Source organism: Cyphomyrmex costatus, unplaced genomic scaffold (genome assembly GCF_001594065.2).
Source record: "Cyphomyrmex costatus isolate MS0001 unplaced genomic scaffold, Ccosl1.0 scaffold112, whole genome shotgun sequence".
In the NCBI taxonomy this organism is placed as follows: Eukaryota; Metazoa; Arthropoda; class Insecta; order Hymenoptera; family Formicidae; genus Cyphomyrmex; species Cyphomyrmex costatus.
In genome coordinates, this window is record NW_017275086.1 from 190,062 (window position 1) to 209,990 (window position 19,929).

The 19,929-nt window shown below is 32.0% G+C and overlaps 1 protein-coding gene across 3 annotated transcripts in view; it reads left to right on the forward strand.

Moving 5' to 3' along the window:
• Hr3 (nuclear hormone receptor 3 ROR-beta) overlaps window positions 1-19,929 on the forward strand; it is a 93,286-nt gene that overhangs the window by 58,527 nt on the left and 14,830 nt on the right. For all 3 annotated transcript variants that reach the window (XM_018543734.1, XM_018543741.1, XM_018543750.1), the window contains 2 exons: window positions 9,093-9,320; window positions 18,621-18,786. In XM_018543734.1, coding sequence (XP_018399236.1) covers window positions 9,093-9,320; window positions 18,621-18,786 — 394 coding nt within the window. The remainder of the gene's footprint in view (window positions 1-9,092; window positions 9,321-18,620; window positions 18,787-19,929) is intronic.

The following is a 19,929-nucleotide window of genomic DNA, read 5'->3' on the forward strand; positions in this document are numbered from 1 at the left end:
ATTTGATGTTTTCATACAGCATAAGAACTGTTTCGGCTAAACAGTTTTTCAAACCTATAATGTCTGCACCTGGGCAGGCAAAGGAGATTAAATAAAATAATTAAATAAAAATATAATTACAACGTAAATATACACACACACACATACATAAGTATTTAGAGTTTTTTTTAATACTTATTTAAATAAAATATAAGAATTTCTTCAAATCAAAGATTTCACTAATTATTTTATTATTGTTTTTAATATAATAGGTATCGAGAAAGAGATATCGAGAGAAAGAAAAATCTTTACATATTTAATATGAAAAGTGATATCTATTTTCATTTATAATATATTTTGATATTATATCGGAAAGGAAAATACCATCACATCATATTTTTCTATAAGATCAAATTAACATATCTCGTAACTGAAGTAATACAAAGGTACGTAATAGCAAGTCAAGTATATATTCCGTAAAGAGAGCTAAGATCACATCTTGATGTACGATACATTTCTGCTACTTTACATTTCTACGTTCTGTTCTGCTTATGTACTTCATTGGTGAAATGGGTTAACAAGAGTAACCGTTTAGTCATCACGATCTGCGTCGTCAAAATCTCGGCATATCGCCTACGATCGTTCGCCAAACAATGCGCGTCGCTCGTACGACGGATAATAGACCGAGAGTCGTTGAACCTCGCGAGCTTTCCGAGATGACGCTCGACACACGCACGAGCGTATTGCTATATCGTGGTTAGAGCAATACGAGCGGACTTGGCACGAATTACGCGTTCGGCGTTTATTATCCCGCTCGGAAACGCCTGTCTTAAAGTTCGTCGTCTCGGGACCGGTCAGAAATGACGTCAGCCTGAGCGTCGCGTGAATGCGAGTGAGCGAGCGGCAACGTTAACCCTTTGCACTCAGGCGTATCTGCATTACGTTCGAGTCGTTACGCAGCTGAATCTGAAAAATATTTATATCTTTGCCAGATATATGACTCAACTATTATATAAATTAAACGTGCGGGAGCGCACGAAGTTGTTAATTGTATCAACTATTTCGATCGATAATTAGCCATACGCGATTCATCGATAAAATCTCAGTAAATATATGTAGTTACAGAATATTAATTTTCTTCTAAGATTTAATAGACAATTGTAATTTAATTAATCACAATCCCTATAAACATTAAACATGGAAACATTTATAATAATGAAAATCGAAAAAAATAACGATCTTTTTAGTGATATTTAGGATTTGTGATGTTTAACAGACTTATGTTAAAGTAGACTATATATATATATACAGGCTGCGTTGTTCCACCTTTTGATAAACTTCAGCTCTCACTCTCTACTCTCTTACTCTATTATTCAATAACGTTTTTACCCTTTTGTTTTGCCATTAGATAAATTATCACAGGTTATCCGAAGATGAAATTGATCTTTAGTGATAAAAAGTTCGTATCGTTAACGATTTATATTATCTATTACGATCAATAATGTTAAAATCTTGACATCAAAGATTTATTTCATTATATAAAAAATCATATTCTATGTCTTCCTCTTTCTCTCAATTTACATTGATTAGAAAGAGAGAGAGAGATTGAGTCAAATCTATACTAGATTCTATATACATATATGTATAATAAATACGAAACATTACAACAATAATAAGATACAATGCATCTATATTAAATACACATGTATGATACAATGATACTATGATGCTATGAATAGTACGATCAAACTTCCAGAGTTTATTGATGAAACAATAAATGCAACAATAATCACTGAGACCCACCCGTTTATTAAATAATCAGCGTAAACACAAGGATCAGTATACGCAGCCACTGGCGCGCGTTTTGTTATCAAAAAATCAGCTTATCTACTCTATTCGCGGTATCGCTAATCTCACAGTTGAATTCCACGGCAGAAAAGGCGGACTGACGACGATGACAATAACAACGACGACGACGACGACGATGACAACAACGATGATAACGACACGACGACGCTTTGCATTCGCCGACTCGCGTGCATGCATATCGTCGTCGTGCGAATATTTATTTGCGAAACGTATTTATAGAGTATTACGCGGCGCAGGTTGGCAACCTCGTGCACGGTTATGCAATAAATGAGCGAAGGAGCGAAAGGGACTCGGCGCGGGCGAGGGGGATAGCGGAGGAAATCGCTCGGAGTGAGCGGTGAGTACGAGAAGGGAGGGGCAGAGTGGCGAGCGAGGACAATGAGAACAACGAAGGAGGGGAGGAAGAACACGGTGAGGGAATGAAGAGAGAAGGAAGGAGTAAAATGGCGTGGAAAGAAACGGCGCGCGCGCTTTAGGGAGGTGGATAAAACCGGTGCGTGTTCAGGCAAGAACAGAGGTGGAGGGAGAGAGAAAAAGAGATATATAGTAAATATATGAGGGAAAAATTGAAGAGAGAGGATGCATACAAGGACGAAGTCTCGAAAAGGGATGACTGCGTGATGTGAACGTAAGCGGAAAGGGGCGAAGGGATGAGATCGGATAATGATGTCAACAGAGAAAGCGTATAATATATAGGAGAGAAGTTTCTAGAGATAAAATCAATATTTTAAAGAAAGATAAAAATCTTTCTTTATATCTAACATTTTACAGAAGCACAAGAATAATGACAATGAAGGAAGTCAGCTGATAGGGCATGGAATCAAAAGAAATTATTAAATGTTCTTTAAGGGGATCCTAAAGTCATCTGTATTACTATAACTAAACCGTATAATTTTGTATCGTAAATACTTTTTTTTGTCATTCACAGATTCGAAAATCTTTTTACAGGATTAAAGTATACGCATTAATACGTGCCTGTGAGGTAGAATTTATGTTAATAAACGATAAAAAATTTCAAAATTGAGTTTTTTATCATTTTTTTAGTCCAATATGGCGCCCAGAGCTGTCACATTATAACAACATTTGTTTCATATAAAAAAACTGCTCAATCTGTACTTAAGAAATAGTAGTCCATAGACACGTAATTTGCATGAAGAAATAGCGTCGAATGCTTAGAGTTAGCTTAGACACTTCATCGTGACGAATTTACGATACGGAAATTGACAGGTAATGCGACTGCGTGCATCATTGTTGCTGCGTGAGATATTAATGTGGTAGTATGTAAAAGATATATCGATGTGTTGTAAAACAGCGACATCTGGCGATTTCATTAGAGTTTGAGCTTTGCTTTAGGATCCCCTTAATGCCTGTTTCTATCCGATGTAGATTAACTTTTATCTTGGTTTAATTTACTGTTTACTCTTCTTTTTCAATTTTTAAAGTTAGATAAAAACGAAGAGCAAATGGAACCGAGATTAAAGTTAATCTGCATTGGTAAAAATGGGCATAAAATAATTAAATCTCTAGTATTTGTCATTTATTAAGATATAAATGTATAATTAATAAATTATTAATTACTTATGTTTGTATTTTATATAAATTTTATATTTATTTAATTATTTTTTATATATAAATCTTTCTTTCCCAGAAGTTTTATTAAACTTATCACACTTCACAACTTGCTAAGTTTCAAGATACTTCAATAAGTAAACTTTAAATTAAAGTTACATTAGAATGAAATACGTTGTGTTTTATGTCATTAAATTAAAATATAATCAATATATAACTGTCAAGTTTTTAATTATTTTTCAATCAATTTAATTATTAAGAAATTCTGCATTTGTATCGTTTCAATTGTTATGAAAAATATATTAGGTATTTGTCTTCGCAAAAAGTGGAATTGAAAATTTATACTTTTTATAAAAAAATTAATGTTATATAAATATGAATGTAAACAATTCAATAAAGGCAATACTTATACTTAACAATACAATTTTATAACTTATATAATATATGAAAATTTTCCTATTTTAATGAGTTTTTTTAAAAACATGTCTACTTCTTATTGAAATAATTCTTTTGTCCAGAGTATCTATCATGGAACATGTCAGAAAGAATTTCGTTCGGAATTATTCCGTTTTCTCTAGAAAATACAACAGAAATCTAGGTAATAATTGAATAATTCCGATCAGAATTTATTCTGACTTATTCCATGATAACTGTCCAAGTTCTAAATCGCCGCTAAGCTTCTTGTATATTATTATTTTCGCAAGTACAAAATATAGAAAAATTTATAATCTTTTACTAATTTTTTCATCTTGTTAAAAAATATATGTAATGCATTCTTAAGAAAAAATTAGAGAACTTTAAAAAATGTTATTTTCGTCTTTCTATCTACTTTTATTAGCAAATTTCGCTCTAAGAAAAAAAAAAAAAAAAAAAAAAAAAAAACCCGGAATTTCTCCCCCCGCCATGAAATCCCCAAATTACACGAGCCGCGCTTCCTATGTAGGAAACACGATACGCGCATGCATTTAGGTAGCACGCCAGTGACCTTAACAAGGCGCACTAATAAAGCAAACGCTTCGCACGAGTCGAGATCGGAAAGCGCGCGCTATGCGCTCGTAATCCAGCCGGCGCGGCTCTCGGCCGTTTCCGCCGACGGTCGGTCGTCACCGGCAACGTTCGCCCACACTCGCGAATCTCCGCAACGCGCGGGGGCGGTGGGGGCCGTGTGGCGCTGTCGGTGCGGTAAGAGGGGCGGAGCGGGAGCAAAGGGTGAGGCACTCGGCCATCATCAGCGGAGGCGCGCAGTTCAGTGACCCGCCGCAACGTCGCGCGATGACGGGGGTGGGGTGGGGGGGGAGGCCGCGGGGAGTTCTGACATATTGTGAGATGCCAGCCCGCTAACGCCGCCGGTCCTCGAAAAACACCTCGTTCCGTCTCGCTCTCCCACTTTCTGCCGTTGTCTCCTTTCTCTCTTACCCTCGCGCTTCCCATTTCGTCTCCGTTCCTCTCACTGACATTTTCACCCGTCTTTCTCTTATTTGCGAGCCGCGCGCGGGCGTACACCGCACTCTCCCTCTCTCTTTCTCTGTCTCTCCTTCGTCCGACACGTTGCCGACGCCTTTGGGGCTCGTCAAAATCCCCAAAATATTCGTACCGCCAGTCGTGAACTTTCCGCGAGTTTTTCCGGCCGCACGCGCAAGCGATGAGGTCGGCGTTCTCCTCGTGAAAGATAGAGGGTGGGTGGGAGGGGGGAGGGAGAGAGAGAGAGAGAGAGAGCGCGAGCGAGAGAGAAGTGTAAAAGAAAGACGAAGAGAGAAAGAAAGAAAGAGAGAGAGAGAAAGAAAACGCAGTCGCACCGCGTGTATGCTCGTTCTTCGCTCGCGGTCATATACGCTCCGGATGCCTGCCGAAATTCTCGATCGACCAAAGAAATCTGAAGAGTGTAGCCGCGAGTGTTCCCACGCCAACTGCGCGACGCGTAGCATTAAAATTACCGCGGACCTTTCCTCGCTTTCCCCCTTTTCATCCTGCTCCGTTCTTTATTCATCGCGTTGCACCAGTTTCTTCGGAACAGCCTTCGGAGAGATTTCCTCGACGTCTCCTCGTCTGGACACGCGCGAGAGCGTTGAACGGAAGTCCGCGCGCCGCGCTCGCTGGAGTGATTCGTCTTATTGACGAGAATCAATTCGCGCGAAGACCGTCTCTTTTCTTCGTTTTCCATCGTCGTCTTCCGTTCTGCTCGTCGCGCGAAAATCGTCTCGTGAATTCGCGCGAGTGGCGATACGTCCGTCCTGGTGTGTACATGTGTGGTAAACGTATGCAACGGAAACGCGTAGTGCGGTCGAATTGCGCGGCTGGAAAGTCTCCAGGTGGAAAATCGCAAAGAGCGCGTGTCGCGCGTACACGCGTGATCCAATATACTTTTCCGTCGCGCTTGCGCGCGGTTTCGCGATTTACGCGCTATTCGTGTATTCGCGCGGCTACACACGGTGGACAGAATTGCTCGTTCAGATTGTGTGTGCAGATAAGAGCTTGAAGAAAATAAGATAGTAGTTCACTTCACGATGGGAAGTTGTATATATTTAACAACATTTATGAATCCTATGCGCATAATTCTATGGCACTTGTAGCTTGTTTGTAACTTCATATCACGTCGATCAATATGGAGTAAAATTCTTATTTCTGAATTCCTTACTCGTCTTGAAAATGATTTATCGTCAAACTTTTTTTGTATATCTCTTCTTAGATTAATTATTGAGTTATACTATATGATTTAGAAAGATTTCAGAAACGAACGTTATTACGATCGTAATTTGTTCACTTGTTCAAAATATTACTTGAAAAATATGTTTCATTCTGTTTGCTAAAGTGCAGTCTGCTCATTCTAGTAAAGTTATATTACAACAATTTCCATAGAAAAATTTCCATGGATATATTATATAACTTGTAAAACGACTTTATACGAGGCATTATTGTCTCCTTTTATCTCGGTCTGACTAAAGCTTATTATGAGAAAATGAAGTAATTATAGTAATGAGGAACATTAAAATAAAAAAAATAGGTTAACGATATATGTATAATGACATCGATATGGATATATTAGACTATTTATTTTATATATAAATGTACATGTATATATATAATTTCTGCTTGATTAGGAGTTAAATATTAATAGGAATGATCTACATATAAAAATCACTCTTGCACACCCATATTATAATAAATATAGTGCGATATATCATTCTCTGTGTAGAAAAAGGAACACCGAAATTGCTAGAACAAAAGATAAATCGAACAAAGATGCTTAAAAAAACTCTCATACAAAGTAGGAGAAAACTTTGTTCCGGCATAAGCTACTTTAGTCATTTTGGAAGAAGAGATTAACGAAGCAAACTAAAAAAAGTAAAATGAAGCAAAACACTAATGATTTGAAAGACACACAATGTAAAAAATTCTTTTTAAAAAATCCCGGACAATTACTTTATAATTATTTTACTAGGAATACACTTTATTTGATTAGACTCAATAAATATTAAAATTATTCTCAAATTTCATTTTAGCGCTGTATCGTACAACCAGTGATTTTTCGTATACCAATAACAAAGAAGCACATTGTGAATTACAACAATACATGGACGTGGCGTAAGAGGAAGGCGACTATTTCGATTTCGGGAGTTCCGGGTAATAGTGCCTGTCCACCGTTGCCGATGTGCACGCTGCGCTCTCGGCATGACGCACGTCGAAGATGCGAGCCGGGTGACTGTACTCTGGGTTCATCGTTCTCGGTTATGTAATGTTCGGCCGCGTATGTATGGTGCAAGCGCCTCGACGTTCTGCTCGTGGCGCTAGAGTTGCCGGACGGGAGAGCGTATTCGGGCGGTATATATCCAGCCGGGGGGACCGGCCGCGCACCGAATCCTCGTTTCCGTGCACGCACACGCGCACGTGCGAATAATCACGTCACCTCGCCCACTTTTTTTTTTCTCTCGCTGTTTTACGAAACTCTTCTCCGTCGCGCTGAACTTTTTTCTGGCCGCTAACAAGCCCTGCTATTGAGAGCTTTCAGATTTTTTCTGTGACTCTTTGAAATCATTTTTTTTTTCGGAAAGTTGAAACTTCAAAAGAATAATTCCTGTAATTACGAGTGAAAAGCCTTTTTAGATTTCTTTGTTTTAATGCCTGAGTAAGTTTTTTGATAATATATAGAATAACAAGAGCTATGAATTCTTTAATAAATTAATATTGAAACTTAATTGAAAAATTTTTTACAATTTTCAATATAATTACTATCTATCTAAAAGATGATCTCTATCTTATGAATTTAATAATGATTTATGTCGAGACATACAATTTATACCAGTGTTTACTAGAAATCGAATTAAATTGCGATAGCACAATATGTGTACGTTTGAATGCCATTATCTTTGTCAGCGTCGATAAGAAAAGAGGAATTTGATCTAACCCTAGCAGATAAAAAGCGATAGATTTTGAGACTTATTAAGACTTAATTTAACGATTTAGTTTTTGGCAAAGCACAGTTTTTAAAAATATAGAATTTTTTCAATTATTTCTTTCGTAATAATTTTCTTACGAAAATAGTTTACGCTAATTTTGATTTTGAATACGATTCAAAATCAAAACATCCAATAATAATAAACTTGGTCACCAAAATATTTTACATCGTTTTGTATTCATTTTTTAAATTATTATTACTTAATTAAAGAACAATTCAACGAACGCATTTCGAGAGTGGCTATGTATTTTTATGTAATATCCCACATAAAGCATACCGTGAAAATAGATGGTGTGCATTTAAGACAGACTTAATTAAAGACTAATTAAGGACGTCCATTTCACGGACGACTGATTTCGATCGTGATCATACGCGTGGATCTTCCGAATCGAGCCGATATTGTCCTCACGATAGATCGTAAATGAAACCAGCAAGAAGTACCTGTAAATGGAGGGAAGTCTGTCAGGATTTGGCGGGTCTACGTGGGGTGCGGACAGTACGAGTCCTCAGCCGACGGAAAGATCGAGATCGAGAGAGAGGTCCGCGCAGCCTCCTTCCGATGCTGGCAGCGCGATCCTCGACGATCGTAGATTGCAAGCTAATTCGATACGAGGTAGAGCCATTAAAGAAATGAATTAAATGATGTATTTATAACTGAATTATAAACATATCAAAATTTTTTAAGTAATTTCGATTATTTCTAACTCGATTCACAATTAATACAATGGACATAACACTTTAATAAAGAATAAAGAATAAAATGATTATCGCGAAACGAGGGGCTCTCAAAATTAATCGAGATTATGTATTGATTTGAATTTTAGAACTACATAATAATTTAATTCTGTTATATTACTTATAAATTTATTTCTTATTTTATGAGTACGGAGAAAAAAAATGCTTTTTAATATATTCTTGATGAAGAAATTATAATACGTCGTTACATGTACAGAGAATTAAATTTTTTAGTAATTTAATGGAAATCTTCGTAGCGCGCGAAGAATTTTAAAATGAATTATAATAAAGATAGTAGAGAGAAAAAGAAAAAATTGGTCCCTTAGTATTTCGCCATAGGTATATATATGCATATGAATGAATGTTGAAGTTTGATGAAGTACTATCTGTACTATGAAATAGAAGGGGTTATGAAGCAAGAGAAAATTTTGCAGGACATTTTGATTTGAGCTCGTAATTGAAATGCTCGTTTCTTTTATGGTTACAGCCCAGATCGAGATAATCCCATGCAAGGTATGCGGGGACAAAAGCAGCGGCGTACATTACGGCGTGATCACCTGCGAGGGCTGCAAGGGCTTCTTCAGGCGGTCGCAGTCGTCGGTCGTCAACTATCAATGTCCGCGGAACAAGAATTGTGTGGTCGACCGTGTAAACAGAAACCGGTGCCAGTACTGTCGGTTGCAAAAGTGCCTACGCCTCGGCATGTCAAGAGATGGTGAGTACTTTCGACTGCTCCAACCTTTCGTCATCTTCTTTCAGAAAAACGAATCGCTCTTGTCACTCGGTGGGATTCTCGAAATGAAAAGATGTAGAGCTTTATATCTTTTCCTCACACTTTATTCTTGTGTTAGAATTAAATCATTTGTGTCCTGTTCATTTCTTTCTTTTTTTTTTAAATACTAGTACACTTGATTAGGGATAATGGTCTTTATCTTTTTCTTTAAATACACAACTTTATTAATACAAATAAGTTTTAGTGATGTTAAAATATGTCATATCACTTAATAATTTTATATACTTGTAAAAAATAATGAAAAATTAACTCGGGTCACAAATACATCATTATATGTATACTGAGAAAATTTTACTAAACTTTAATAAATATTTGTTTCAATAGCACTAACTAAATATTCACTTCATAAAAAGATGATCAAATTAATGGTTCTTGTAGCAAATAAATATTACTATCCAAACAAATCTTTATTAAAATTTAATAAATTTTTTCAATGTATAAAAAAACTAAACTTATCATTATAGTTTGATAGCTAAGGAACTTAATCAAATTTTAAAATAACAGTTTCTAAATAGTATATTTTCTCTCTCTTATGATCTATCCAAATAAGTTTGTATGATATATTTCTACGAGATCAGCAGGAAATAGCGCGTTATACAAACTTTTTAAAAAGCTTCTTTGTTTGAAGGATTATAATGCGGAGACGCGATGTTGCGACATGCTTGAACAGTACCGTGATGCCCGATATTTACTCGACGCAGATAATAACAGTATATAAACGAATATGATACAAAGAAGAAAAATGTAGAAGCCTTAAAATGCATTTATCTGACACAATTACTTTTTGTTTGATACAAAAATACTTTTATTAAAAACATAACTAAAGAACAATCTGAACGTAACTTCCAAACTCTTTTCAAAATTTCGAAAAAAAAGAATAACTAATTCTAATTATCTTAGAAATTAAATAATAATTGTTGTATTATCTTCTAGTTTATAAATTATAGACAAATTAAATAATGAGTATATAAGGAAGTCATTCTTACATGTGAATTGCGTAACGTACCGTACATATGATGAACGTTTCATGTGAAATCGATTGTTTTGCACAAAAATGAAGAAATATCAGCGCGGTTGACGAAAGCAGCTATATGCATACCGATTGCAGCAAGATGCTACGCGTGCCAACTCGGGGTGCACGACCCCTTATCAGAATCCGTCTCTCCTCCTCCTGTGGCGAGTCATTGTTGCACTTTATCGGGACGAGTCACAAACTGTCTTCGGTGCGTTAAACCACCGCTGTCCGAAGCCTATTCTCGAAGACGGCTGAGATATTAATAGACAAGGCCGTTAAGACGAAACGAGAGACGGAAGATACCTCGTGGGTGAACGGATAAAGCCTATCGGGATAAAGTCGGTCGGAAACATGATGATCGGGGTGGTAGATCAGAATGAAATCTCTCATACTATTGATTTTTTTATATCACTGAAGAGCTTCATTTAAAATTTAAATACCGATAATAGTGAATGGCATAACTCGTAATAATTACAGTATTTTCATATAATTATAATTAGAGGAGAAGGTAGTATTATGACTCTAGTATAGGTATAATGGCCGCTCTTAATATCTCCGCTATTAGGTGGCAAATTCTAGTGATTATTCATGAAATTATTTGTTTAATAACTCGCCATTACACCACGTGACGCTAATGTTAATACTATGATATGTCAATACATAATAATCAATATTTATTATAGTGTATTTTTTTAATGCAATTTTAGAAACATTTTTAAGTTTGTTTTAACATTTAATTACACGTAGTTTCTCATTCTTCTTAAATTTGAACGTATTATCATGCTAATATATGTATATATAAATGTGTTGTTTGTATTTAACTTTAGCTTATATGTACATTTCGAGTTATGCAAAGTTAAACAATGACATTTTAGTAATGTAACCTCCTAAGCATGTTGATTGCTGATATCTCCTCCTTTTTACGAGATTTTCATATGAAAATAATTATTTGATAAATCGGTGTAGTTTTACTGTTAATGTATAGTTTATGTTATATGTACTATAGCAGTTTACATGAAATAAAATTACATATGTGTGTGTATATATTTGCATATGTTCTGCTAGATTTTACTTTATTGTTAATACAGTTTTTTGTAAATACTACTATTGGTTTTTTTTAAACAAAACCAATTTTTTAAATCTATCTTTGTAGGAGGTGATACTACTACTCCATTCCTCTTCGAGTAAATTTCTACAATATTGCCACATTTCTATAAATAATTTCCTAAGTAATAAACGTTTCGTATCTTTGAGTTTAGAATCGATTAAACAACTCTATGACAAATGTAAGGGTGACAATACCATTTTTTCCTGTATACATTTTTACATATACGTATACATGTATAAAATTGTATGATAATTTTACTATATTTTTATCTTTGCTAGTAGAATTTTATATTAATTAATATGTATTTTGTACAGAGAGGACAGTTAATTTTTTATTTATATAAGATTATCATGAATTTTCTTTGTAAGTAAAGATTGCCATATTTTACAATAAAAACTATTGGTGAAGAATATACTCAAATCAAATTGAAATTAAAATTAGCATAAAAGTAAAAATTATATGAACGGTTTATTAAAAAAACAATTATGAGTTACTTCTAATTGAGTTTTTATTTAAATTATGACAAGATTTTTCTTGCTAATTTCTTATCAAAAAGTAAGTCACTTAATATTAAGTAAATTGTCCGTATCAATATTAGAATCTATCTCTCACAATAAGATTTAAGATTAATAGATCCTGATGAAATCAAAATAGTAATAATATCGTGACAGGTAGATTAAATTTGTTTCAAGAATTGCATATAGAAAATTCTAGGACGAATTCAAGGCTAACTATTAAAAATTCAATATTTTAAAAAAGCGTATATAATTTTATTGTAAATTTTATACATTTAGTTTATGGTTTCTTTTTATGATAACAGCAAGCAATGGATAAACTAAAATTTTATAATAATCGACTTAAGTTGATGGACAAAATAACATTACTTATTATATTATAATGAGGAATCAGGTGAATAAATGTTAACATAGAGAGATCCAAGATGCATCGATTATACACGCGACATGCTGAGGAGACGATAAACCGGATTCTTATCAATATATGCGAAAATAATAATACACGATATGTTGTGCGATTATCGCGACAGATACATATAATACAGTATTCTAAGAGATACCTACATCAAAAACTGGATTTTATTTTTTATTGTGTCACAGATGTTAATTGATTAATAGAAATTATCCTAATTATTTTATATAATATATTCTTCAGAATGTTTAGAATTTGAAATTAATCTGTAAAAGAATAATTAATTAATATTCTATAATTAATTATGCAGCATATTTTCGCATAACAAATATAGGTAACATTAATTGAATTTTTCAATAATGCAATTAACGAAAATTTATAATTTAAAACTTTTGCAGGAAATATTTATTTCTAGATATTCTTTTGAAAGCATTCTTTCTGTTCTGAACATTCGAAAGATTGTTGTTTCTCTTTCGACACGACATTGTGAAACAAAATGTATCACTAATCGAGCACATTTATTTCGTTCTTCGATCTTGCGTCGCTGAACTTCTCTACATCGTTCGATAAATAAACCCGATCTGACTCACATCAGAGGTACAGCATAAATTTTATATGCGCCGGCTATTTTTATTGTCCTGTGATTGTTACTTCCGCGAATCTAAATTGAGCATTGAACGATCAAAGATCTCGAAAACGTTATATAGATCACATTCCATATTGTAGTACATACATACATATATATATATGTATGTGTATATATATCTAAAATTAATAATAAGAAGTAGATAGAACATGAATTATGAATAATATAAAGCTAGATTAAATGTTTCATATATTATAATGTATAGCATTTAATTACAATTAATCAAAAAAGTCTTTGTTCTAGTATAAAAAATGTAGTGCTAGTTGAGTTTTTATTACTTATATTATAAATTTCAGATGTATTTAATAGCATTATTGATTTAAAAAATCTACTCTTTCAATTTTAGTGATATTTTGATAATTAAAAATCTTATATTTATTTTTTGAAAAATTAAAACAAATCATTAAAAACTTAATTTATTAATTAAGATGATTGAAACAATTTGTATATTTTTAATTTAGGGTCCATATTTATTTATGTAAAAAATTATATATTCTTATATTCTTTTTTATTTCTGAATTGTTTTTTAATATATTATTTTTAAAGTTAATATTTATTTATTTGAAAATTATATGTTTTTAAATCTTTTATATTTCTTGGGAAAATTTACCTTAAGAATCTTTAAAAAATCTTAAAACTCATTGTAGAGAAAACTGAGAAGGAAACCTAAGAAATACGAAAGGGGTATCTTAAAACTTAAAAATTATAAAAAATAAATTAAAATTTTGAAATAAAAATTGTAAAATTACAAATTTGTTTAAATTTTAAAGTAAATCCTATCTTTATTTATAAAGTAGCTTGTTATCAAAAAATTATTTTATAAGAATATGAATGAAAAATCTCAACGCTGTGCTTTTTATTCTATCGTATATGAATTTTATTTATGAGAAAATGTAGCACCATTATATCCATCTAGTGGTGCTGTCGCTTACTGTTCGCGAGTGAACTTTATGTCGACTTAGTATTACTTCTAAACTTTCGAGCACTTTAAAAATCCTAGATGCAATGGAAATTAATAAAACCTAGTTTTTCTAAGATTATTTTCAAGTTAATATTGAAATACTTTAATATTAGAGATACTTCAAAGTTTTTAGATCACTTTAAACTAACCTTTTACATACTTTAAATTACTCCAAAAAATTTTAGAGAAAGTAAACCCTTTCTGATTAATTTTGAAAACTTTTGAAAAATCTTAATTTTATATAAAGTAAATGTTGACAAGAGAGTTTTTATTTATATATGTTAATTATAATATATATATATAATACAATTTATATTATATTATATATTCCAATCTTTCTAACTTAATTATGTATTATACTTTTTGTTTTTGTGATAAATAACTGCGCAATGTCAAATCAACAACGTGGAATGTCTTTTTATTTTACAATTTACATAGATCGGATGGTATATATATATTCAGCCGCGATATTCGGGCACAACCACAACTTCCTGCTTTTCGATGGCCAATTATCAAGCGCGGTTTTTTATCTAACTACAGACAAATAACGTCGTGCGATTCACATTCAAGTCTGGTTCGTTAAAATTATTTGCCATATGAAGATATAATGAATATACTAAAATCGATAAAAAATGTAACTTATATGTGTAATTAACAAGTCATGTGTTACCGATAGGAATGTTAATTACAATGATGGAATTGCATGCTTAATTTTAACATAAAATTATCTATAACAGTTGTACATTTGTTGACAATTAATTAAATTTAATAACATTTCTCACACGAAGAAATGTATGTGTATTAAATTAAAATTTAAGTAAAAATGTTATTTATTATTATAGTAATATATATAATTTTCAATACTTAAAATGATTTAATGCTTGAGATTAAATATATCACTAATTTTTTTTGCATTTTGAAATAGTTTAAGAATATAAATTCGAATTTTTAATTTTAATTTTTATTCATATTAAATACTATATACGCATTTAAGATTTATTTTTAAAATAATAATAACACTTGAAAAATATATTTTAATAATTAAAAAAATTAAGTACCTCTAAGTAAAATTATAAATTGAATACAATTTAATTAGTTATTTTAATTAATTGAGTTAATTCAAACATATTATTTTTATTAAATAGATATGTTTCATTACTTTCATTATAACGAACGTATTGTATTCATATACACTCGAAATTCACTCAAATTATATCAGTTTTGATTATCACGATGCTGAAAACACTTCGTGACATAGAGTTTTCTTTTAACAAAATGAGAACTCGGACTCGGAAAGATTAAAGTGGGATTTAGTAACGGGAACCGTCTCGGCGTGTATTTTAGATTCAGTATCGCTTTATTTACTCTCCGGCGCGATAAGCTGCAAATACACCGTTTCTACTCACATGCGCGAGCGTGTGTGTGTGCACGCGCGCGCCCGCGTGTATACAGAATGCCAGAAAGTGCATCGTAAGCTACCGGTTGGTGCATACTCTTCCTGTTGCCATCTCCGTCTCTATCTCTTTCCTTTTCTTTCCGTCTCGTTCTCTCGTCCATACTTTATCCGCAGTCGGTCGATCACCCTCCGCTTCCTCCCTCTTCTCCTCGCCGTGCCTCCACATGATAACCATTCGGTTAGCCGCTGACATCGCAATCCCTCTTATCAACCCCTCACCCTCTATTGTCATTCGAGCCCTCGACCACCCTCATGAGACTTACATGCGTGACTATATGCGTGTAGTGACAGGATGCCACTAAATCAAGAATGCATTGCTACCGCAAACAAAGTGTTTAAAAAATCTTTTTAATTTGATTAGAATATTGAAGGAAATAATCTAAACGATTACTTTGCTTTTGATTAACCAACGTTTTTCTTAATTCAAAATATAATAAATTTTTTATCTGAAAAGATATATATATATATATATAAGTAGGAAACATGTTTTATCGAATACATTTATTCTACGTGCTAAAAAATGCGCAATGAAAAACAGTTTAAAAGAAAATTTTTTGAGTAAAATAAATTTTAACCTATCTCCGTTTTTTATTGAAAATACAATATAAATTTTAATATAAAAACCGACCAAAGACGAACTTATAATACAAACATTTTCTAATTAAAAGATTTTTTGTACAATTAAAAATTTTATTTTTAAACGATATATTTTTATACAGAATAATTAACTTTATTTTAACTGATAAATATTTTGAAAATATGTAATTTTATCAAGTAACATTCCAAATAAAAATATAATATAGAGGGGGATATACAATGGAGACGACATAACATACAATTTTTATTTAGAATGTTTTTTGGTAAAATTGAATGTTTTCGAAATATTTGCATAAGTTGAAATATTAAAAAGTATATTCGCTAACAATAACCAGCAGCTGATTCATATTACCTGTCATTTATTGTTATAATTCATTTTTTAATTTGTTATAACTTAATGAGTCGATTTCGACAAACTTAATAGTTTCAATAAACTTGATAGTTTATATTCTTTTATAAAGTTTAATTTTCGTATTTGTCAAAGTTAAGCAAAAGAGAATATGGAGGGTTTTTCGTAGTCAATTAAAATTTTAACTTTGTATTTTCATTTTAATTTGGGACTCAGAAACTAAATGCCTACAAAACAATCAAAAGTAATAAATTGAAGTAGTATTCTTGCAACACTAAATGCGCGCAAATGTAAAATGTCAGTTCACTATAAATTGCTACCGAAAAATGTCAAGCCTTGAAAATTGAGGTTAAAATTGCTTTCAGAATATGTAAGGGATGATACATGAAACACATATAGTACCCTGTAACTAGACACAATGTGTCATATAAATTCATTTCAAATGGCGAAATTTTTCAACCAATACAAACTAATATTTTAAAATGTATACATATATATTATATATACAAGTGTATTATTATTTTTAATACTTTTTATTTTTTAATAACTTTTATATTTAATTCTCTTCACTGGCGATGTGAAATTTTTGATGCACAGTCAATTTTTTAACTGTAAATTCTAAAATAATGAATAGATGATATATAGAGTTTGGTTTCTCATTCTAAAAAAAACTTGGCAATGTTGAGCTGGTATGCAGTGTTTGTTTTCATCCAACGACATATAGAAACCGTGCGTGTACATACACACAATGACCTATCTTGCAGACCGCGTATTTTTAGTAAATTAAACAAAATTTTCTTATTTTCATGTTTTTGACACTAATTTCATCAATAAATGTATAAATACTTTATATATAATCTGGAACAATAAATAAATTTGATGTGAGCCTCAATATCTCAGAACCAAGATTGAAAGTTTCACATTATGAAGAGTTGATATTAAATATTCTGATAATAAAATACTTTATTAAAAAATCATCTAAATTCTTTTGTAATTAATTAAAAAAGAACATATTCTAAGATTTTTAAATTGAATTTATGATAAATACCTATTTTTTATTATTTCTGAAAAAAAAAATGAAGAAAAAATGACCATAATTTTTATTGAGGAAAAATCGACTTAAAAATAGCGAAAATATGTGCATGAAATTACAGATACTCTAAATAATGTGTTACGCTTTCGGGACAGTATATATATGCGTTTGTACGAGCTATAGTTCATGCGTGTGACGTCATCGGGTGGGTGCGTCGCGACCAGACGATGATAGCGTCGCCGAAGAAGACGAGGAGGACGCGGTGAGGCTCTTCCGCGTTCCTCGCCGAGCCTTCTTTGTGGCGAGGAAGGGATCGACCGAACGACCGGTGGGAGAAGGGTCGCGTGCAACTTGATCTTGATCGATTTGCGGAACACCCGTTAGATTTCATCGCCTTGCAACGAATCGACACATCGATGATCGCTCTTGATCTGTAATTGTTCGTAATTGACGATAATGAATTCATAAAAATGAAGATGAAAGGGGAGGGAGAGAAAGAGAGATCGAAAAAAAAGCATTTGGGGCGCAATATATTTGATTACGTAGGTACTTCATCTTATCTGAAAGCTATGTTAGAAATCAGAATAAAATTATTATATCGCTCGTATAACTTTGTATAATAAATGTATAATTAAAAAAAATAAGAATCGATATATTTACAAGTTTAAGAATAAGGTTAAGAAATTCATGCGTGGTATGAAATTGTTTCTATAAAATGTATTAAAGAATTATAAAGCATGTATTATTTTGCAGAACTTAAAGTCCTGTATATTTGGAATTCATATTTTGCACTGTCTCTCTCATAATATGATTTAAATTAGTCGAAGTGAAGGGCCAAAAAAATGAAAGTTCTATTTTATTGCCATTTTGATCAGGCAAACAATTTTGTCTTGTTTTTGTTCAATATATACTATATATAGGAATGTGTAATAAAAGATTCTTTGAATGAAGTAATAAAAGATTCTTCAAAGCGCTTTTTAAAAATACTTTTTTACTATAGTTATGTTTCAATCTAAATATGATTATTATCGAAAAGTTATCCACATAAACAAATTTTAAAATTGATTCAATTTTTGTAACGATCAAAATTTAAATTTAAAAAAAATTCTTGATTTTTTGTTTGTTTAAAGCCGTTAAATTTGGGCGCATGTCGAAAAAACAACGGGAGAAGGTCGAAGATGAGGTCAGATTCCATAGGGCGCAAATGAGGGCAGCCTCAGAGACGGCGCCAGACAGCAGTGTATTCGAGCATCAAACGCCGAGCAGTTCGGATCAACATCATCCTTATAATGGCGGGTAAGTGACTAGAAGTTTATATTGAAATAGAGGAACATTATCAATTAAGCTCGCTACAGTGGATGATCATATTATTAAAGCCATAGTTCGAAAAATGTGATTTCTTTTTATGTAGTTTGTGTAGAAATAAAATCAGTATTCAGGTTTTCACGCATGATAATTTTTAACAATTGTACACTAAAATGTATTTAAAAATACATTTAAAAAATTTATTTTATCTTACCTTATGTAATTATAAATCATAAAGTAGAAATGAAAATAAAATTAATACTTAATTTTGGTAAAACATCATCTTTGCAACAATTTTGTGTCAATTTATTTGGGTGTTTCTATATTTTAAGCCGTTTATTTTTATTGTTTCACTCTTATGATACACAATAATTAAACGTACGATTAATTGACATTTGTTTGTGATACATTTTTTGGAATTTTTTTTTCATCAAGGTACTCAATGGGATTAATTAAATGATGTATATATAAGAGATAGTGTTATCTACAGTGGTGCCAAGAGTATTTAAAATTGTAAACATAAGTATTTCACAAAAAAGTAAAACACAGTGTTCCTATATTTTCATTTATAAAAATTAATTTTAGTGATTTAACGTAAAATCTTTAATGTATGCCGATGGTTCTAATAATTTGATTACACCCACTGTATACTTCTTTAAAAATATGCCTTTGTAAATAAAAAAAGAGGCAAAGAGTCGACGATGTAACAAATAAAAAACTTTAATTCAAATAATAATAATATATAGCTACAAAGACAAATCTCCGATTGGGTCATTCTCAATGTTACAGTAATATACGCCTTTGTGTTTTATTAAATAAAATTTATTTGTGTAATACTTTGCATATGAAATCTGTAATTATAAAAGCACGTTAGTTTAATATGTATCAGATATAATTTGCAATGTGTGAAGTCAAATGTAAGCAATACAACACATTGACATATTTTGATATAATAATACTACATCAATATCGCACATACATATACCTACGAATTTTTTAACTAATCTTGCATACTATAGTATCTAAATCTAATTCTATAAGTACTCTCAATATTATTTGTTCACGTAATCTCTAGTCCAAACCAAGATTGTTTTATACGTATGAAGTATAAAACTTGTATATATATATATATAT